The sequence below is a fragment of the Theobroma cacao genome, chromosome 7, assembly GCF_053813885.1.
Source record: "Theobroma cacao isolate CCN51 chromosome 7, ASM5381388v1, whole genome shotgun sequence".
Taxonomy (NCBI): domain Eukaryota; kingdom Viridiplantae; phylum Streptophyta; class Magnoliopsida; order Malvales; family Malvaceae; genus Theobroma; species Theobroma cacao.
Window position 1 is genome coordinate 5,537,493 of NC_142645.1, and position 23,737 is coordinate 5,561,229.

Here is a 23,737-nt window from a genome sequence, read left to right on the forward strand (position 1 = left end):
CAAATCTGAGTTATGGAAACTTCACCTTCGTGAAAAGCAATCATGGCTTCAAAAGTCTCGTCTCAAGTGGACTCAACTTGGGGACCACAACACCAAATATTTCCATCTAACAGCCTCAAACCGAAGAAGAGTCAATTGCATCTAGCATCTCTAATGCAATGGCTTCACTACTTATGATCTAAATATTATCAAAAAAGAGGTGGTTTCTCATTTCTTAAACTTCTTTAAGAAGCAGGACACCTTAAAACTTAAACAATTCAACTATCCCCTCAACTTAATCAACCCAGAACAGAAGCTTCAACTTGAAGCCCCTTTCACTAAGGATAAAATCTAGACTGCTGTCCAGTAGTGTGATGGGAACAAAGCTCCCGGGTCAGATGGCTTCAACATGGACATATTTAAGAAACAATGGTCAATTTTCAAACCTGATATCATCTCATTCATGGCTGATTTTTTCATAACAAGGAAGCTCAACACAAAATTTAATGCCTCATTCATCACCTTAGTTCCTAAAGTCAGTAGTCGTTCTTCTCTTGCTTAATATCGTCCCATTAGTCTTGTAAGGAGTGCCTACAAAATTCTTGCAAAAGTTCTTGCAATAAGACTCAAATCATTGATCAACTCTATGATGGGAAATAACCAATTTGCATTCGTAAAGGGACGTCAAATTCTCGACTATTTTTTGATAGCTAATGAATTGGTCGACTCCATCAATAAAAGCAATAAGGCTGGCTTTCTCTTCAAAGCTGACTTTGAGAAAGCGTTCAATAGTGTTGACTGGAACTATTTGGATTTTATTATGAAAATCATGGGGTTTAGTGTTAAATGGAGAAAATGGATTCACCAATGTATCTGTACTGCTTCCATCTTTGTCTTGCTTAATGGCTTCCCTTCTCATTAGTTCAAAACTCATCAAAACTCATCGAGGAATAAGGCAAGGATGCCCTCTCTCTCCATTCTTATTCAATATCATGGTGGAATCACTCGGCTCTCTTTTTCATCAAGCTGTAACAAAAGGGTTATTTGAGGGAATTAAAATTGAAAACACGCAGACCACCATCTCTCACCTTCAGTTCGCTAACGACACACTTTTATTCTGTGGCCCCCAACCTGACCAGCTTCAAAACATTGCTAGGATCCTTAGAATTTTTCAAGCTATATCCAACCTTAAAATTAATTTTACAAAAGTAGAGTCTTGGGAATTAGAGTTAACATTGATTTTCTTCAATCATGCGCAAATCTAATAAGCTGCAAGGTGGATAAGCTTCCCTCCAACTACCTTGGACTCCCTCTCGGAGCTAACCCACGGTCGATGAGCACTTGGCAGCCCATTGTTGATAAATTCAATGCTAAGCTTATTGCTTGGAAAAGTCAGTACCTCTTAATGGCTGGCAGGCTCACCCTTATTAATTCTATCCTCTCTAGTCTGCCTCTTTACTATCTCTCAATCCTCCAGCTTCCTTTAGCAGAAAAGAAACTAGAGAGCATCCAACGTAACTTTCTCTAAGCTGTAAATGGTGAGAAGAAAAAATTCACTTTGTTAACTGAACTACTATCTGTAAACCCAAATCTTAAGGAGGACTGGCATATCGGACCTTGAATTGAAAAATTGAGCCCTCTTGAATAAGTGGCTATGGTGATGTGCTAATGAACCTGATAGCTTATGGCGCATAGTGGTGGCTGCCATAAATAAATTGAACCTGAGCTTCATGATCCCATCAAGAAAGGTCTCCAACCCATCTATTTTCTGGAAACAGATTTCAAAGCCTCTTCTTCCTGGGAACAATTATCATAATTTTGTTACCTCTAGGTTTGGGCATTCCCTTGGCAATGGTGCTACTATTTCTTTTTGGAATGATGTCTGGCTTGAAAACTCCACCCTGGCAGTTATTTTCCCTAGAATTCATGCTCTTGCAGTTGATAAGAAAGCCACCATTGCAAGCTTAGGGACAGTAGATAAATGATAAATGGTGTTGGGACATTAAGTTGCATAGGCAGCCTTTAAGTTGGGAAAAAAATCAGTGGACCAACTTTAGTGGTTTTATTGAAGACATTCAACCTCATCGCACTGCGATTGTGGAAAGTATAATAAAAATTGTTTTAAGAAATATTCAAATTAGTATCAAAAGGACGTGGTGTTTCGTTTTCTTAATAGACTTAGTGATTCATTGTTTGCACGGCTATTAATCATTGCCCTCGTGCTTGTAACCTTGGGAGGGATAGATATTTTTCCTCTCGTCAATTTTAATTATATAATAAAACTTTTAAATTCCATTAAAAGTACCATTTTTGATAACTTATTTGTAAAAAGTTAATTTTTTTAGTGTATTGAGTTGACTCTAATAAATAATTATGAATCAATTTTTTTTTTGTCAATCAAGGAGATTATATTAAGTATCGAAAAAGGACACATAAGTGATGGCATCAAAAGAAACAAATACGTAAGTGGTGCCCTGTCTAATAATTATTTTCTATACATATATATAAAAGGAAGTTGTCAGAGGACTCCAATATTGCACCACATGGTAAGCTGTGTTGAGCACCAAGTGAGCTTCTCAATATTGTGCCACGTGGTACCTGTGTTTGAGCACCAAGTGAGCTTCTAATTTGAGAGGTCTGGGGATGGGAAAGGAAGCCCCGAGAGGGCTCCACGTTAGTCTGGAATTTGTTGGTATTGCTTCAAGTTTCTTCTTTGCAGAAGTTTATTTTAAGATTTTCAAAAATTAACATGGCATTTACATCTTTCCTCATATTGTGAAGCAATAAACTGATTCTAATTTTTCAAATGACAAAAATAATAATCAAAATTGCCTTCCGAAGAAACTGGCCAAGTTTCCACCCTTCCTCCAAAGTGCAGTTCACAACAGGTGAATCCAACAAGTATATCCTCAAACTTTTCAAGGCATCCAACACTGATGCTATTGACATTGTACTGTTGTTTTAAATTAGTTTTTCAATGCAAAAAAGTAGAGGAAATGGAATTATTTATATGAATGTATAAATCCCACATTTAATAAGTAATTATTTACTTACAAGTTTATAGAAGTTTACAGTACAAAGCTTCATTGCCCTCCAAGTCGAGAAGCATTGCTTGTGACTAAGTGGGGCATGAATGGCTTAAACACATTGGATTATGTGACCCTTGACCCCAGCATGTTGCTTGGCCTTGGCGCAGAAGGGCACTTCCATTCTCCACGGATGGGTAGCCAAATAAAATTTGTTGATTTCAAACAAGCTCGGGTGGGTCTACCCTATCCTCCATGGTTAGGTAGCTATTTTTTCCCCTAGATATGTTAATCAATTACCACTAGATTAAGTTCTTTTTAATTTATTTGTACCCAATTGAACTATATTTTCTTTATTTTACCCAAATGAGTGTATACGTGAAATCTACAATTGAACCATATTTCTTTTATTTTGTCCAATTGAGTGTTTATGTGAAATCAAACTTGGTGTGTTAACTAGATACAATAAGGACTAATGAAGTGGAATTTCTTATGATGTAAATTGTTGCTCAAACCACAATGAGAGCTGATGTGGTGTGCCACATCAGTAATAGTTGTTGTATTTGGCCAGCATGTCATATTAGATTTCACTTATACAAAAAGTGACAGTTGTCATTTAAAATACATTCGTTATATTTCGATTATGAATTTAATTGTGTGCAAATAAAAAAAATTTTAATTAAGTAATGATAAAAATATAAGGACTCAATGCAAAAATGCATACAATTGAAGAGTCTTTTTCATTGTTAAAGTTTTGTGCTGCCTGCTTTTAAAGAAAAAAAAAGGAGATGAAGTTGAGTAAGCTAAGTGTAGATATTAAAATATCATTAACGTAAATACAAACCAGTCTAGGATTGCTATCCAAGGAGTCAAGCTTGACCCTCTTATCTTCCTCGTAGGCAACTTATTGGGGATGAACCAAATGTCTAGGACCCTGGAGTTTTACTAAGGGTCTTATAGTCTAATCAATTTTAGAGAACAAGTAATTCATAGTAAGTTTTAGTGGATCTTCCTCTTGATGGCAATTAATACACCTACTAACATGGATTTTGGATTAAGATTGCGTTGCGACTGAATTCATGAACTCTTTGCAATTTGCCAAGGCCTGCAATGTTTCCGGTATAAAGCAAGCTTCAATGTCCATTCTCCCTTCTTCAAGTCCACCATACACTGTTATCTTCCCGTCATGCTTGTTCCCAACCCCGCTTCGAATTGCAATTGGCCTTCCCCATCCAAAATCAACACTATAATAATCAAACCTAGGTGAGCCACCTAAGACCAGAAGATTGCTGACAGTACTTGCTAGGCCTGCTGTCAATAGAAGAGGGCTTTCCTTCCATGATTCCAGGAAAGTCGTCATCTTTTCTTCCGACTGTGACGCAATAGACTTGTTTATTTCCCATGCTGCGTTTCCGAGCCCTTTTTCTAGTAGGTCCTTTACTTTCATTGTTATAACTTTACCTTGCATTGCATTTCCAATATATTGTTGAGACAGCTGATACAATCTTGATTTTGCACTAACTGGTAAGAAGAAATTGGTCTCTTCCACCGGATCAAGATTTTTGCAGCGGATAACGGTTCGCCAAATATGAGATAAGAGTGCTTGGAGAGAGGAGATTTTGTCTGTGCCAACTTCAGCATTAGCTTTTGCCTTGAGATTTGCAATGCTTGCCTTTGTGAAATGAAAAAACCTTACTTGTAAACATGGAGGAATGAAGTCATGGCCATATGTGAGATAAGAGTTCGGAATACCAACCGGACCCTCAATACCATTTGGAAACCAACGTTGAAGAGCTGGGGGCTTGGCTAATTCAATAGAACCTCGAGAGATTTCTGCCCAACAATTAAAAAAATGCACAAACGATGTGCCATCAACCACAACATGATTGTAAGTGCAGCTAATGAAGATGCCATCTGCAAGCTCAGTGACTTGTATTGCAAGTAATGGCTTGGAAGTACTCTCATAATTTTTAACTTCATTTAATTGAAATAATGTGCGAACAAAGGATGGAACAGCACTTGGCCCAATGATATCAGAAATAGTTATCCCATTAGCTGCAGCATGAACAAACAGGACACCAGCATTATTGCAGTCAATGAAAAATGAAGAGGTGTTATCCTCAAGTTCAATGGTTGCAAGGCGGCCTGCAAGGGGAGAAAAGTAATCTAGCGTTTGTGAAAGGGAGGTTTTCAATTGGTGGACTATGGTCTCTCCTAACTCTCCCTCTTTTTTGAGTTTCAGCTTGTAATAGAGAAGTCCCTTTGGCGCATAGTCCATAGCAAGGAACATGAGATCCCAGGGAGCTAACTCGATCCTTTGAACTTCCTTCTTGGGGTTGGCAGCTCGAACAATGCTATTAGATATGAATTGAATATATCCCATGTCTCTATATCTTGTTAAGTGTTTGCATAATGCTTAGAAATTGAAACATATCTTATTTATAACCTAACTCTACCATAAAAATAATAATGTATGCATTTAATTGATGATAAGTTCTATGCAAGAACCGTTAATGACCTTATTGTCACAGTTCACACCAACTCTTATGAGATATTATCCGTTTTGACCCTCTAACTTCATGGTTTTGTGGCATAAAAGGCACCTCACAGGTTGAAGGTGGTGTGAACCTTTATATGTTTAGTATCACTCAAGTACATTGCCGATGTAAGATTCATGGCTCCTCTTTCTAAGACCATGACATCTCCTTACTTTCTGTTGGGAGTTTCTCTTCGATGTGAAACTTTGTGGCTTTACTCACTGGGAGCATTATCGCAATAATGTGGGATTCACATCCAGGTGAGGACCATAACATCCTCCCCACTTCAACAAGAGTCCATTATCCTCAATAGCACATCACTAGTACTCAGAGTCTATTATAATACCAACTATCATGATCCATATACTAACTCTTGTGAGGTATTGTTCACTTTAGCCCGTTAGTCTCACGGTTTTGTCTCACGAAAGGCACCTCATAGTTTGAAAGTGATGTGAACTTTTACATGCTCAATATCACTTTAGTACATAGCTAAGGTAAGATTCATTGTTCTCTTTTCTAGGACCATGACATTTTCCCTTAATTCCAGCTAGGAGTCTCTCTTCGATGTGAGACTTTGTAGCTCTACCCGCAGAAAGCATTATCTCAATGATGTGATATTCACATCCACGTGAGGATCGTGACACTTATCGTAGGGCAAACAATCTCTCCACTCAAGGGCGGTCCAAAAATTTTTTTGAGTGCTGTCATAACTAAAATAATAAATAATAATAAAAAAATTCCTTAATTCATAATCTGTCGAAAGAGTACTTAGATCAAATTCGACACAATTTTACTTAGAAGATTGTTGAATACCATCATTAGTAGAATTATGTTATTGTTGGCCAAGACTTAAGTTTAGTGAGACAATTTCTTGTATTTTAAAATATCTTTTGAAGAAAAATTTATCCAAAAACTTATTAAAAATCATTTCTCATTAGTATAAACTAAATTATTACATTTCAATAAAATATAATTTTACATAGCAAATTATTAGGTTCAACAACTAACAATTAAACAAATTTCTACTCATTGATAAAAACAAAGTATAAGCATCCACAAACCACATAAAGTTAAACACAAAAATAAATAATCAAACAATATATCTACATAATAATTATGTTAAGGCCTTCAATTTAATCCTATAATAATTATGTTAGGCAAATGCCAAGGAGTACATTCGTTGTACACTAATTAATAAGCAAATTTAATTATGTTAGGCAAATCTCACAGGTTCAAATAAGAAAATTTAATTATGTTAGGTGTTAGTTAGATTCTACCTACGTAAGTATGTATCGAATAGATAGTATATAGATAAGTAGAGCATCGATTACACAAATAATTGATTTAAAAATTATTAAGTACTAAAATTAAAACAATTTAATTTTATTCAAACAATCAAAATTTTTAATAACTAATTAACTAAAAACTAATCAACTACAGTTAAAACTATTTATCACTTAAAAAACAAAAGCAAAAAGATATTTTACTAAAAAATCAATTTAGGGAAGCTTAGGATTATAGTATCCCTCACACTTCATTTAATCTATCTCTTAACTTAATCTAATGGGTTGAATTGCTAACCTAGAGTCTTCAATTATTTACAATGCTCTCCCAAGTTCCTTATAAAAATATTTACTTTAACCAAAACATTATATTCCTATGCAAATTGAAATTAAAATAGACTCATTAAGTTTAGTTTCTAATTTGGTTACACATGACATATAGGTATATTCCTATCCTATACACAAATCAATTTAATATGATCATATGCTATTCTAGTTTTAGTCTACAATAAACTCTCTTTCCTAAGTTTGTTTAGGTTCCTAAATCAATTTAATTGGTGGCCAATTAATTAAAAAGCATTAAAAGCAAATTGGAATAAACAATTCAAATCCCATTGAAAATAAGCTAGAAAGAGATTTAAGACTTAAACTACATGTGAGTTCAATTGCAATTATGGAAAAAAGAAATTTAGCTAGACATAACGAAGATAAAAACCAAAATTATATAAAGTTTAGCCATTAAGAGTAATAAAAAAACAATAAAAGCTAAGAAAGAAGAGAATAAACTAATTTTTTGCTACCTTGTGTGGTCAATTGTCGAGTCCGAGAACCTGACCGCTAGACATGGGGTAATTTAAGGAGTCGCCACCAATCACTTTTTTTATCTAGGTGTGATTGGCCACCTAATAAATTTGTTTTGTTTGATGAAATCCTAAATTAATTTTAGGTCCGTCGAAAAAATGGTAGACTGGTCTACGTATTTTATTTAAAGTTAGGTTCAAGAGTATGGTTACTCACAAGGAAGGATTAGCACCCTTATGACGCTCGTTCCACAAACGGTACCATTTAATCATATATTATCCTATCCCATAATTTTATTTTTATGTTTCCTTAATTTGATTTATTTAATTCATCTTTTATTCTATTAATAAGCTAAAATATTTGATTTGGTTTTACGGGTTTAACATACACATGATGCAATTATGAAATGCATGGTAAAAAATCTGAGTAGTGCCAAATGAAACCTTTATTGAGGATATTTTTTTGAATCCGCCCATCATATCGGTGGGATCTGATAATATCCTCTCACTTAGGGAATTACCAGAGAAACTCGCATTTGCAAGTTAACGAGTAAATCTCATCATCGAGGTTGTCGTTTGTGAGTACAAATGATATTTTTTCATGAATGCAAATCCTAATACGGGTAAAAGGTTTATATTAAAGATATTCTCTGGACCTTCCCATCGTACTAGTGAAATCCAGAGGTATCTTTTCACTTAGAGAGTTTTTCGAAGAAACTCGCCTTTGCAAGCTCCCTCTAAAAGTCCCATCATCGGGGCTTATACTCGTATACAGAATATATCTATATGCCATGACATTTAACAATACAATAATGGTACGTGATGAACTCATAATTTTAATGTTTGTTCCTTATTTTATTATTTCTCTGTGTGAGCATATATACCATGAATAAATATTTTATATTTACTTATTGTTTCATTTTTTATTTCGTTGTGTATTTTGCTATGTAAGTACTTATTTATTTATTTATATTTACTAAGTGGCGCAACCAGAATTTTGTGTTTGGGGTAAAGAGTCAACGGCAATACAAAACATTAGATGGAAAAAATTCATGTAAAAACTATAGAAATAAATTCTGAAAATTATTCAAAGAATCAATCTTAATAATTTACTAAAAAAATTAATTAGTATAATTATGTATAATTTAATAATAAATATAATCATAATTTCTAGACAAATTTAACAATAAACAAAAATTAACAAATATAATAACAAAAATCTCAATCAGAAGCAATCTCTTAAAAAATATTAAGGGCCATCAATAAATAATTCAATGGGAAGCAATTCCCTAAAATTAATCACAAAAATTAAATACAATATCAATAAACAATTCAATGAGAAAGCAATCCTGAATAAAAAATTTAATTGTCACGAGAATCTAAGTAAACAAAAAAATACAAATAATTTATAGAAAAGCAATCAACAATCCCTAAATAAATAAGTAATAACTAACCTTGAGTACTTAATCAAATCCTTGTTTTGTTATTTTCAACAAAAAATGGCTAAGATGGTAAATCTTAAATCAAATTCACCAAGTAGAAATTATTAAATAAAAAAAATTTAAAGTTAAAAATATTAAAAATAAAATAAGTAAATAAACCAAACGCACAAATTATCATGACATAAAAATTGAGTTACTGATTTGAAGTTTTCTGCATAGATGCTAGCAAGCAAAAAAGTGTAAAATTTTTTTTTGTTTATACAGTATATGAAAAAATGAAAAAAGACTAAGAGGGGGTGGTTGTGAGGTTTTGGAGACGTAGGGTTTGGGTATAATTCTATTGCATTACGTTATATTTTGATCTTATTAAAATTAGTTGTTGACTAATTGTTGTAGAACATCTCACTAATAAAAAGTTATTGTAGGGACAAAATTATAAAATTTTAAAAGCACCAAAATATGTTAGAAAAATTTTAAAATTTGTGTAAGAATGAAATTATTAATTTATTTTTTAAAATAAGATAAGTTATAAATATTTTGAAATTGTTGGACGGGCGGGGGCCCACTAGCCCCCCTTCCTCTCCGCCTCTGTCAAAAATAGTTATCCCATTAGCTGCAGCATGAACAAATAGGACACCAGCATTGTTGTAGTCAATGAAAAAGGAAGAGGTGTTATCCTCGAGTTCAATGGTTGCAAGGGGAGAAAAGTAATCGAGCGTTTGTGAAAGGGAGGTTTTTAGTTGGTAGACTACACATGGTCTCTCCTAACTCTTCCTCTTTTTTGAAGTTTTTAAAAATTTTCATTTTTCGAATGACATTTTTTATTTATGACAAAAGACATTTTCAATTTAAAATTTTTCAATAATTATGAATCAATCAATGGTTCTGAGGTGTCAAAAAAATTGAATTATTAATTTTTCTAAATTATTTAATGAAGATTTTTAAATTCCTTAAAAAATACCCTTTTTTACTAAATTATTAGTAAAAAGTGTAACAAAGGGATAATCAACGAAACTATAAAAGAAAAGTTTAGAATTGAAGCTGCGGCTTTGTATTAAATCAAGAATACAAGAACTGTCCATTCAAGTTGATAATAACGAAATGAGCTTGGATTCATGACTTGATCATCCCCTCCACTGTAATAATCGTTTTGACGTTCAAAAAATGGGGAGATATCACTAACCTAAAATGGTTAGTGAACTTTCATAACTTTCATATGAATGAAAGTCCCTTTGGCGCCTAGTCCATAGCTAGGAACATGAGATCCCAGGGAGGTAACTCGATCCTTTGAACTTCCTTCTTGGGGCTGGCAGCTTGAACAATGCTAGTAGAGATGAATCGAATATATCTCCCATATCTATATATGTTGACAAGTGTTTGCATAATGCTCAGAAATTGAAACGTTTTATTTATAAGCTAACTCCACCATAAGAATAACAATGTGTGCATTTAATTGATGATAAGTTCTATCCAAGAACCATCAATGGCCTTATCCTAGAGCAGACAATCTCTCCACTTAACTAATAGAGACTATAAAGAGAGAGGAGGCTGGCCTTCGAATATTTCTTGATGGTGGCATACAGAAAGGAAAAACAAAACAAAAAAAAAATGAAAAAGATTCTTAATTGGTTGTTAATGGAGTTTAATCACCCAATTCTAAGGGCATTATCCCACCAATACCTTTGCTCGAAGGACAAATAATTTTAGCTAAAATTTTTATGTTTTGAAATAAATAATATTAGTTTAAATATACTGGCTCCTTGGCTGTTTTTGTGCCTTCACTTTAATCCTATGATAATTATGTTAGGCAAATGCCAAAAAGTACATTCGTTTTACACTAATTAATAAGCAAATTTAATTATGTTAGGCAAAAGCCGAAGAGTACATTCGTTGTACACTAATTAATAAGAATTTTAATTAAATCGAAGAGAATATATGTTCTCGTGGGAAATTTTTAAGCAAATTTAATTAAATTGAAGAGAATATACGTTCTAGCAGAGAGTCGCTCTCAATGGAGAGTCATGAATCCCACATCAAGTGAAGATGTCATAGGTCCCAACAAGGAGTTATGAATCTCACGTCAATGAGGATGTCATAGGTCCAGTGAAGAGCCCTAAATCTCATCATAGCAGCCTACGGTTATAACCCACAAAAGAAACCTCACAAGTTGAAGGTGGTTCAAATGCTCAGTACAGTTTAGTACACAGTCAATGTGAGATTCATGGCTCCACCCACTAGAAGCATAACTATACGATGTGGGATTGAAATGGCTCCTCGCTTGGGACCGTGACATCCTTCCCCCTCTTCAACAAGGGTTCACTGTCCTCAAACGCATATCACTACCCGAGTTCACTCTATTACCAACTATCACGGCCTACACCAACCCCTATGAGGTATTAGCCACTTTAGCTCGCTGGCCTTACAATTTTGTCTCGCAAAAATCACCTTACAAGTTGAATGTAGTGTGAATTCTTAATTACCCAGTATCACTCCAGTACACATTCGATGTGGGATTTCTGATTGTCCTCTAGAACCATGACATCTTCTCTTGACTGCCCATTGGGTGCTTCTCTTCAATGTGGGATTTAATGCTCAACCCATTGGGAGCATATCTCTATGATATGGGTTTCACATGGCTCGTCGCTTGGAATCATAACCTTGGAAATTTAAGATTTGACACCATCTTCCTTGATATATACTAAAAAAATTTTGAAATTAACCTTAATCAAATCTATTTTGGAAAATAATTAAATTCAACTAAAAAAATAAATACAGCCCATTATCTCTAAACTAAAATTAAATTTAAAAGTTGAATACTGGCCTACACCAAGGCTAGTGAATTAGATACAATTTTCATTGCCTCAATAGTTAGGCAACGTGAAAATGGATAAGTTCCCATTTCTTTTTTGTTCTTTCCATAAAAAAAGAGATACAATTTAAATTTCTATTCTATAATTTCCTAGGTATCTGTACAAGCATGATCTGCATAAAATTCTATGCTACAGTAATAGATCTTCCAGTGGAGAAATCAGAACACATTCAGTCAGCTATCCTAATATCTTATCCACCAACATATGATCATTTGGATTTAAATTGATTTGAGGTTTCTATTTTAAGCAGTTATGGCACAGGGAGGTGGAATTTGTTTCCAAGAAATTCTAGGCTTAAAATTATGATAAAAAACTAATATATTCAAATTCAAGATACTCAACTACAACATAGGACTCATTTTAATTAGTCTGTCATTTTAATTTGCCAATTTGAAGAATATAATATCTCCAAAGTGCATATCAAAGTTAGTGCCTTCAAAAGAATCGGCCCATCCATCAGGGCTGCCACCCAAGCTAGGGCTTTAGACCTCAATTTTGGAGAGGTCCCACAATGCTATAATAATAATATAATTAATTATATTAGAAATGCATAAAAATTAAAATAGTTAATAAAATATTTACCTATTTTCTCATCCCTAATAAATAATTATTTTCTCTCACTTCCACATTTCTATTAATTCTCAATTAATCATCTCATTTTTCATTAAAAATATATAAAAATAAAAAATAATTAATAAAATAACATATTCTCTCACTTCCCTAATTATGTGCGTGATGAATTTCAATTTTTATCACTGCCCAATTCCTATAGTACTATTAATTTTTTACTATTTATCCTATTTCCAATCAACAAACAGTAATATATATTTAATAATCTTTCTCACCTATTTTTCGTATTTCCATTTAACTTACGGTAATATGTATTTAATGATTTTCAACAGCTATTTTTTCCTATATATAAACTAATTATCTTTTTTTTCAATTTATAATATCCAAATTCGAATTTTTCTTCCCACATTTGCTCCTTTTTCTTTTAACTTCAATTTTTCTCTAAAGAATACACAAGAAGCCAAAGCAGACAATGCCTCACAAGGATCAGTGTAAACTAAGGGTAGTGGGCACTTGTTGAAGTGAAGGAGGATGTTCCCTTAGTGTCATGGTCCTCACGTGGACGTGAATTCCACATTGTCGACATAATGCTACCAACAGGTAGAGCCATAAAGTTCCCACATTAACGAGAAACTCCCAACGGGAAGTAAGGGAGGATGCCATGGTCTTAAAGAGGAGAGCCATGAATTCTACATAGACTATGTACTAAAGTGATAATAGTCATATAAAGGGTTCACACCACCCTTTTGTGGGACAAAACAGTAAGACCAGCAGGCCGAAGCGGACAACACTTCACAGAGGTTAGTGTGAACAGTGACAGTTGGTATCAAAGCGAACTCTAGGTACTAGTGATGTGTCACTAAGGGCACTAGGCCCTTGTTGAATTAGGGAGGATGTCACGGTCCTCGTGTAGATATGAATCCCGCATCGTCGAGATAATGCTACTAGGGAGTAAAGCCACAACGTCCCCACATCGAATAAAAACTCCCAACGAGGAATAAGGGAAGATACCATGGTTCTAGAGAGAAGAACCATGAATCTCACATCGGTTATGTACTAAAGTGATATTAAGCATATAAGGTTCACACCACCTTCAACCTACGAGGCAGCTTTTGTGGGACAAAACCGTGAGCCCAATGGGCCAAAGCGAACAACACCTCACAAGGGTTGGTATGAATGCATGGATGTGAATCCCACATTGTCAAGATGATGCTCCAAGCGGGTAAAGCCACAAAGTCCCACATCAAAGAAAAACTCCCAGCGAGAAGTAAGACAAGATGTCATGGTCTTAGAGAGGGAAGCACTAAATCTCACATCGTCTATGTACTAGAGTGATACTAAGAATATAAGGGTTGATACCACCTTCAAGCACCTTTTGTGGGATAAAACCATGAAGCCAAAGGGCCAAAGCGTACAATACCTCATAATGGTGTGGATTGTAACATTTAATATCAAAGCGGACTCTAAGTACTAGCGATGTGCCACTGAGGACAATGGGCCTTTGTTGAAGTGGGGGAGGATGTCACGGTCCTTGCGTGGACATGAATCCCACATCGTCAAGGGGAGTAAGGGAGGATGTCATGGTCCTAGAAATGGGAGCCATGAATCCCACATCAGCTATGTACTAGATTGATATTGGGAATATAAGGGTTCACACCACCTTCAACCTATGAGACACCTTTTGTGGGACAAAACTGTGAAGCCAGCGGGCCAAAGCGGACAATATCTCACAGGAGTTGGTGTGTGGACTGTGACACCTAGTGTGGACCATGTGCATCTTACATCATAGAAGATAGTTAGTGTGATAATGGGCATATGTGGACCTTGACATCTAAAGTTGGGAAAGGAAGCCCTAGTAGGGCTCCACATGGGACTGGGTCATGTCTGGTATTTCTTCAAGTTTCTTTATTGCAAGAGGTTACTTCAAGATTTTAAAAAATTTAACAAGATATTTACGTCCTTTCCTCATACTATGAAGTAATAAATATTTTTTTTAGCTTTAAATTGATTCTAATTTCCAAATGACAAAAATAATGATCACAATTGCCTTCCGAAGAAACGGCCCAAGTTTCCACCCTTCCTCCAAAAGCTGGCCAAGTTTCCACCCTTACTCCAATCAGAGCGCAGTTCGCAACAGTGAATCCAACAGCAAGTTTATCCTCCAACTTTCCAAGACTTCCAACACTGATGCCATTGACATCGTACTGTTGTTCTAAATTAGTTTTCTAATGAAAAAAATAAAGAAAATGAAATTATTTATATGAATGTATGAACCTCACATTCAATAAATAATTATTTACTTACAAGATTATAGATCATTGCCCTCCAAGACGAGAAGCATTAATACTTGTGACCAAACGGTGCATGAATGGCTTAAGCACATTAGATTATGTGACCCTGGACCCAGAAGAGCACTCCCATCCTCCACAGATGAATAGCAAATAAAATTTCAAGATTTCGTTGATGCTGCCTCTACAAGCTAAGCTGGGGTGGGTCTATCCTATCCTCCATGGATAGGTAGCAATTTGTTTTTTCTCAGGATATGTTATTCAATTACAAGTAATCTTAATTTTATTCTCTTTTCTTTATATATCCGAAAAAACAATTGATCTCAAATGGCTTGACAAACGCACACTATACTGCGGCAATGAAGAAAGGAAAATTGAAAATTTTTTCTTTTATATTTTTTACGCATATTTTTTACTCCTTTACTAGTCTTTTGGTAGGGGGATATAAAATTTTACTTCAAAAATGTTGTGAAAGAATAAAATAGAGTTATGTGGGCACTCAATGAGTTCCAAACATCTCTATTCCCATTTCTTAAAAGGAAAAAGAAAATATACAATTTTACTTTAAAAATGTTGTGAAAGAATAAAATAGAGTTATGTGCGCACTCAATGAGTTCCAAACATCTCTATTCCCATTTCTTAAAAGGAAACAGAAAATTCAGTCACGTCCATGTATGAATATTCTTTAAATCTGGATAGGATAATAGACAAAGAAAATTAAAATGATTTTAGATTGTGAATTTGAGAAACTAAGACTCATTTGCTGTTGCAAACAAGATGCAGCTAACAAGGTTTATGTGAAACTTGAAAGTATTTCTTTCTGAACATTCCAATCTTGGAATGTGTCCTGGGGCGAGGGTTTATCTGCCAAAGATAGAGAGAGTCTCAGAATACTTATATTGTTTATATTACATAGGCACAGACAACTTACATAAGTACACAGTAATTTACAGACTTATTTCAGAACAGAAGTAGAGATAGATACATCTCCATGTTGAACAGAAGGAGTAAAACCAGCAGGCACTAGTTGCCGGATTTTAGTGGAAATTGATCTTCTGAAGGCATTGGCAGCTCCTCATATATTACTGATTCTTGAAATCTCTTTGGAAGGAAACATCGACCACCAAATCGCTGTTGCAAGTATCTGATTGCAGTAAAGAACAGCCCCAACATAGGAATAATGAAGTCCTAAGCAGTTGAGCAGTAATCTGCAGCAGGATCTGCATAGATGTATAAGTCATCAACTCCAAGAAAATTGCGAACCCTGTCAAGATCATATCCATGAGGTACCAGGGCAAACAAGGGTAATGCTGATGTAGAAGAAACGAGAAAGAGCCTCTTCTCTTGAATTCTGGAGCATGCTCAACAGGCATGAACGGCCCAATAATCTTAAACGCCTAAAGCCAAATATTCAAATGACACCTTTTTTATTGAAATTAAAAAAAAATTATTAAATTTTTCTTTTTCAATTGATAATAAAGCCCATCCATTTATTCTTTCTTGATATATCCTTGATTTTAAATAAGATTTTATTAATTTTAGTTTTAAAAAACTTCTTTCTCATTAAGCAACACATACTAAAATTATTAATATATGTGTTTAGAAAAGAATCAAATCTACTCATATAATTAAGTATGTCGATTGGACTATTATTTTCCATTTGTATAATTTCTTTTAAAATTTTTTACTCTGAAAATAAATTTAAACTATTAATATTAGAATAATTATTATATTTTAAGTAACATTCAAGATTAAGGTAATATCCTCAAGTTCAATGCTTGCAAGGCGGCCTACAAGGGATGGTTTTCAGTTGGTGGACTATGGTCTCTCCGAACTCTTCCTCTTTTTCCAGTTTTGGCTTTTAATAGAGAAGTCCCTTTGGCGCATAGTCCATAGCAAGGAACATGAGATCCCAGGGAGCTAACTCGATCCTTTGAACTTCCTTCTTGGGGTTGGCAGCTTGAACAATGCTAGCACAGATGAATCGAATATCCCCCATGTCTCTATATCTTGTTAATGGTTCGCATAATGCTCAGAAATTGAAACCTATCTTGTTTATAACCTAACTCAACCATAAGAATAATAATGTATCCATTTAATTGATGATAAGTTCTATGCAAGAACCATGAATGGCCATATCCTTGAGCAGACAATCTTAACAAATAGAGGCTATAAAGAGAGGAGGCTGGCCCTCGGAATATGTCTTGATGTTGGCAAACAGAAATAAAAGAAAATGCTTAAAGGCATTACCCAATTGTTAATGGAGTTTAATTACCCAATTCTAAAGGCATTATCCGACCAATTCTAAAGGCCGGTAAGCGAAGGTTTTCAGTTGGTGGACTATGGTCTCTCCTAACTCTTCCTCTTTTTCCAGATTTGGCTTGTAATAGACAACAAGTCCCGTTGGCGCTCCTAGCAATGAATAATCCCACATCGTCTAAATACTTGATTTTAGAGATGTTTATAAAGGGTTACGCTACTTCCATCTTTGCTCTCATTATTACTTATAAAAGAGAGATCCCCACTATTGAAGATCAGACTCTCATATTGAAAGATGAGAAATTTTTTCTTGAAATATTCTTTTTTCAGATGGAAAGGACATTATCGATTTAAAATTTTTAATAATTATGAATCAATCAATGGTTATGAGGAGCTAAAAATTTGAATGATTAATTTTTCTAAATTATGTAATGAAAATTTTAAATTCTAAAAAAAAATCTTTTTCTGCTAAATTATTTGTTAAAAGTGTAACAAATAGATAATCAATGATACAAAAGACATTATCGATTTAAAATTTTCGATAATTATAGATCAATCAATGGTTTCGAGGTGTCAAAATAATTGAATGATTAATTTCTCTAAATTATTTAATGAAAATTTTAAATTCCATAAAAAATATCCTTTCTTGCTAAATTATTTGTAACAAGTGTAACAAAGGGATAACCAATGGTAAAAAAAAAAAAGTACAGAATTGACGTTGCGACTTTATGTTAAATCAAGGATACAAGAACTTTTGATTCAGCTTGATAATAATTGGATAAGCTTGAATTCAGGACTTCATCCCCTCCACTGTAATAATTGTTTTGATGTTCAGGAAATGGGGAGATATCACTAACCTAAAATGGATAGTGAACTTTCGTAACTTTTGTATGAATGAATGTCCCTTTGGACTATGCGCATAATCCATAGCAAAGAACATGAGATCCCAGGGAGGTAACTCGATCCCTTGAACTTCCTTCTTGGGGTTATTGCCGAGTTTCGTTTTCTTATACCAATATCAGAGATCAATCCTTTCTCAACAAACCAAGCCTTAAAAGCAACGACAACAAATACCACTTAAAAAATTTCAACACGGATGGATAGCCAACTAAAATTTCAACATCATTTCATTGGTGCAACTACTACTAAAAAATTGAATGATTAATTTCTCTAAATTATTTAATAAAAATTTTAAATTCCATAAAAAATACCCTTTTCTATTAAATTATTTGTAAAAAGTGTAACAAAGGGATAACCAATGATACAAAAGGCATTATTGATTTAAAATTTTCGATAATCATGAATCAATCAATGGTTGTGAAGTGTGGAAAAAAATTGAATGATTAATTTCTCTAAATTATCTAATGAAAATTTTATACTCCATAAAAAATATCCTTTTCTACTAAATTATTTGTAAAAAGTGTAATGAAGGGATAACCAATGCTACAAAAAGGCATTATTGATTTAAAATTTTCGATAATTATGAATCAATCAATGGTTGTGGGGTGCGGGAAAAAATTAAATGATTAATTTTCCTAAATTATTTAATAAAAATTTTAAATTCCATAAAAGATATCCTTTTCTACTAAATTATTTGTAAAAAGTGTAACAAATGGATAATCAATGATACAAAAAGGCATTATCGATTTAAAATTTTTGATAATTATGAATCAATCAATGGTTTTGAGGTGCGGAAAAAAATTGAATGATTAATTTCTTTAAATTATTTAATAAAAATTTTAAATTTCATAAAAAATATCCTTTTTTGCTAAATTATTTTTAAAACGTATAACAAAGGGATAACCAATGGTACAAAAAAAAAGTATAGAATTGACGTTGCGACTTTCTATTAAATCAAGGATACGAGAACTTTCGATTCAGCTTGATAATAACGAGATGAGCTTAAATTATCTTTTATATATCTGGAAAAAACAATTGATATCTTATTTTATGACTTCAAATGGCTTGACAAATGCACATTTTACTGCAGCAATGAAGAAGGGAAATATTGAATTTTTTCTTTTATATTTTGTTATATATATTTTTTGCTCTTTTACTAGTCTTTTGGTTGGGGGATATAAAATTTTACCTAAATATGTTGTGAAAGAATAAAATACAGTTATGTGCCCACTCAACGAGCTCCAAACATCTCTATTCCCATTTCTTAATAGGCTTAGACAACTTACATAAGCACACAGTAATTTACAGACTTATTTCTGAACAGAAGTAGAGATAGATCCATCTCCATGGTGAACAGAAGTAGTAATACTAGCAAGCACTAGGTGCTAGATTTTAGTGGAAATTGATCTTCTGAAGCCATTGGCAGCTCCTCATATATCACTGATTCTTGAAATCTCTTTGGAAGGAAACATCGACCACCAAATCGCTGTTGCATGTATATGATTGCAGCAAAGAATAGGCCCAACACAGGAATAATGAAGTCCCAAGCAGTTGAGTAGTAATCTGCAGCAGGATCTGCATAAATGTATGAGTCATCAATTCCAAGAAAATTGTGAGCCCTGTAAAGATCATATCCGTGAGGCACCAGACGAACAAGGGTAATTCCAATGTAAAAGAAACGAGACAGAGCCTCTTCTCTTGAGTTCTGGAACATGTTGAACAGGATTTGGGGGAAAAGAAAGGCATCAAGGATCAAACCAGCATAAGCTCTTGAACCACTCAAAAGGACCTGCTCGTGATCGTAGTATGAAGAATGCCATTCGGTGTCAACAAGATTCTTCCTCCACTTAGGAAAGAAAGCAATGAGGACCCCAGCTATGTACACTGGAAAACAAACATAAAGCCCCCTCTTCTCCGCAATCCACAAGGGCTTTTTCTTTTCACCAGAGCATCTGGCTGTCCATGAGAGAATCAGAAGACGGATTTGCAGCAGAAAAACGACCATTGTGACAACCCTAATGATCACCTCGTTCATTTCTAGCCATACTCCACCTCTAACCCAGACATTTCTTTGACTATCTTGAGTGAACATTGCTTCAAGATTTAGAACCAGAGGGATTAAGTGTCCCAGGGCTAGAATAACAAGCATCAGAAGTGAAATGAAAGGACAAACGCCAGGGTTCTTTCTCACATGAAAGATTTGAAGTACTAAAAAGACGATTGCAAGAGTGTTGGATATGACAGACATGATCATCTCGAAATCCATTCTCCAAATTGATTCCAATGCCCAACTGCGATAATAAACCCTACCGGAAAAGTCCAAGGGTCCAAAATTAAGACGGTCAGTTGTTTCGCGCATGCTCTTAATGCTTCCCTTGATAATACCTCCTTTCCTGTCTGAGTTCAATGGAGGAAACTGAACATTCACAAGGATCTCGCAGTCCACTGAATGACTTAAAGATCCTGTGTTGGCTGACCTCAGATCTCTGCAGCCAACCATGCACAGATTACCTGTTTCAGAATCATAAACCCCTTCAGCAGAAATTTTGATTTCCACGTATCCATTTGAAGATTGGTTAAATGGATTAAGGCCAGCATCCAAATTCAAACTACGTAGCGTGATGCTCATTTTGTAGCTGATATTAAGCAAGCGGCCACTGGTATCTGACTGATTTCCATAATTTATAGGCCTTGAGCTTGAGGATGGTAATAGAAAGGGAAATCTCTGGTAAGGCTGATCGCCCACAGCAAGAGGTTCTGAAGAACCCCATCCAATTCTTTCTTTGGAACCCTTGACATTTGAGATATGAAAACCCATGTCCCTGGAATAGCCATCTGGGTACTGCCCCCTGCTGTTCCTTTTAGGTTTCTGCTCTGTACATGATGACTTCTTCACTTTATCAGTTTCCGTGTACTCATATTTCAAACCTTGAAGTTGAATTCGCCCACTGCTGCTACGGTCAGTATTTCGGAACACGATCCTATCAAAGAAACCAGATTCATTCCTAGGTTTCTCACTCCAAATTTCACCGACAACAGTACTTGTGTTTCTGATAGACAAGATTGCCGAAAATCTCAAGCTCAACCTTGTTGTGCAGTCTCCAATACGAGACTTCTCCAAGGAGCTTGATGCATCAAAGATTCGGCAAGCAGCAATACAGAGCCGATTCTTCCTTGCATCCCAAGATCCTTCTCCAACTAATGAAGTGCTGAAATTGGAAGAGCGATAATACCCCATACAGTAATCGTTAGGAAATTCTATCAGAAACCTCAAGCTTAGCTTATCCTCCGAGCACTGAATCATACTCAAAGACATGACCTGTGGCAAATATCCAATACCATCACCAAATGGATTGCAACTCTTTGAAGAATCACAACCACTTCCATACTCCAGTTCAAAAGCATTGGCTTGACCTAGAAACATATTACAAATAGTTCGAGTCCGTGATAAGCTGAGGGATGACTTCTCTGGCACATCAGTCCCCCCAGGACACCCTTGAGTTGATAGTTTTGAAACTTTGGTGTACTGGTAACTTTTTTGAGGGAACATCAGCAAGGAAATTTGACCAAAGTAATTTGGTTCATCAGCAGCGTACAAGCTATCCATGGTTCCAGTGACTAAAGTGTTGATAGTGCTTGACTTCTTAAGATTGTTCAACTTGAGAACAGCTGCAAGATGAAGCAGTTTACCTTCTTTGGAGTAAGTATAGCTTGTTCCCACCATGCAAAGCCTCCCGGTAGTTCTACACCAGAAGCCTTGAAAGTCGAAGTCCAGAGCTCCACGATTGCTTGAATCACTTGAATATGAATAGAATGAACCAGAAAAGCTCTCTTCATAGTAATATGAGCTTTGGAAGATCAGGTTTCCTTCTACCTTGAAGACATCCTCAACATGAGTTCTATATACATGGTGAGCTTCGAAAGTTAGAACTTTCGATCCAGATTGATAATAAAGAGATGAGCTTGAATTCAGGACTTCATCCCCTCCACTATAGTAACCGTTTTGACGTTCAGGAAATGGGGAGATATTGAACTCCTCATAAACTGTTTTTGATTCCTCAACAACTGAATCACAGTAATGACCATAATTAGATTGAGATGCAGTGGAAGAGACCATATTCAAATAGAAGAAAGTGGAGAGGAAAAACAGCAAGGAAGCATGAAAAAACTGTAGCTTTGTGGAACAATCCATAACTATAGGCTTAAATTTCTTCAGACAAGAAGATTGGGAGGAAGAACTTATAGCAAACTTGGAAAAGAGGTGAAAGAATATATAGCTCTATATCGCTCACTGGAGCTGAGGTGAACTGGACCCAAGGCGGTGGTCGGTCAAACGTCGCAGGAAATTTCCTAGTTCAAGAGCTTGGAAAAAAGAGCTACTTAAGACTTGACTAAAAATGAGCAAAGGATAAGTCTTTCAAATATGCTGGTTACAGTTCAGACATGGACGAAGTCAAGCAAGAAGAAAAATTGTTGTACTAAGTAAAGCAAATTTTCTACTTTGCAAGTGATAGAACATTATGACATGTTATCCTTAATCAACTAATTAAATAATTGATCAGATCAGCACACAAAACCAACACATTATTCAATTTAGTTCAATTGAGACAAGCCTAAAATATATGTGGGGTCCTGATTGTTAAAATCATACATTCAGCAGGATAAAGTGGGAATCCAGAAGACCACTCAATTTTGGAACACGTAATCCAATTAAGTTGTTTGTTTTAGCTGAAAAGGTCTTTGGGACCATACATTAATCTTCTTTACAGAGATTATTTAACTTCACTCTTCTTAGTCTTGGCTGGGACCGATGAAGGCAAGGCAATATGCATGCTACCTCGATTGAATTTATTGACTTTGAAGACACTCTAAGGGATCAAGAAGAACCAAAAACAATAAGGACCAACAGCACCATATCTATGGCTGAGGAAAGTCTTTAGTCTCCCCTTGTGCTGCTCCATTAATCAATTATTTTCCATATAGTTTGTGGAAATTTATCCCAAGTTTAATTCGACAATGAACTTGTTATCGCCTCTAAGTCAATGTCAATGCACAAGGTTGCTATCACATTGTCTTGTATTTGGGTCCAAGAATGGTAGTGAAGAACACAGCAAAGCACTGATAACGAGGGGATGGTCCAAAAACTAAAATTTTGCCCAGTCTTGGGTTTGAAGACTTTTCTTGGTTTACTTGGAAAATTATGCAGGTCCTACAGTTTACTTGACGTGAATTAGAGATCATGGAAATTCCTGGTAACTGCCAAGACTTGGAGTGTATCCCCTCACCATTGATTTTTAGATAGCTAAACCAGTCGAACCATGCTTTCTCTTCATTCAGGGAAATTAACATTTTTTTCCTTCATTCCCCATATGGAAAAAGGAAAGGAAAAGGTGAAAATGCCTGAAGCTTTTAGTTATCTTTTAGTAATTCAAGAAAATGCCTGAAGTTGCAAGTTGCAACTGCATGATTTGTTGAAAAACTTGGTGGGAGAAATTTTTTGTGGCACTAAAACATTTTCCGACTGATTTCCAACAGAAATATTCCGTTGAAAATTTTTTGTCAGAAATCCATCGAAAAAAATAATAAAAAATTTTAATATATATCCGTTGAAAATTTCCAATAGAAATTTCCAACGGAATTTTTTCCGTTGCGAAAAACCTATCTTCTTGTTGTGATTTGGCGAGGAATTGTGATGGAATTAAAATGTTTTAATTGCAGTGAAGCAGGGCATTATGCAAGGGAGTGTGCGAACTTGAAAACTGTGGCTTAAATGGGGATTGAAC

The 23,737-nt window shown here is 34.9% G+C and overlaps 1 protein-coding gene and 1 pseudogene across 1 annotated transcript; both read right to left on the reverse strand.

Moving 5' to 3' along the window:
- Nucleotides 1–4,059: 4,059 nt before the first annotated feature.
- On the reverse strand, nucleotides 4,060–11,750 carry LOC18593975 (uncharacterized; annotated as a pseudogene).
- A 7,423-nt stretch (nucleotides 11,751–19,173) lies between these two features.
- LOC18593977 (uncharacterized) lies at nucleotides 19,174–22,430 on the reverse strand. The gene has a single exon (XM_018124243.2). The coding sequence runs from the start codon at nucleotides 22,144–22,146 to the stop codon at nucleotides 19,333–19,335; it is 2,814 nt and encodes a 937-aa protein (XP_017979732.2). The 5' UTR covers nucleotides 22,147–22,430; the 3' UTR covers nucleotides 19,174–19,332.
- Nucleotides 22,431–23,737: the final 1,307 nt, after the last annotated feature.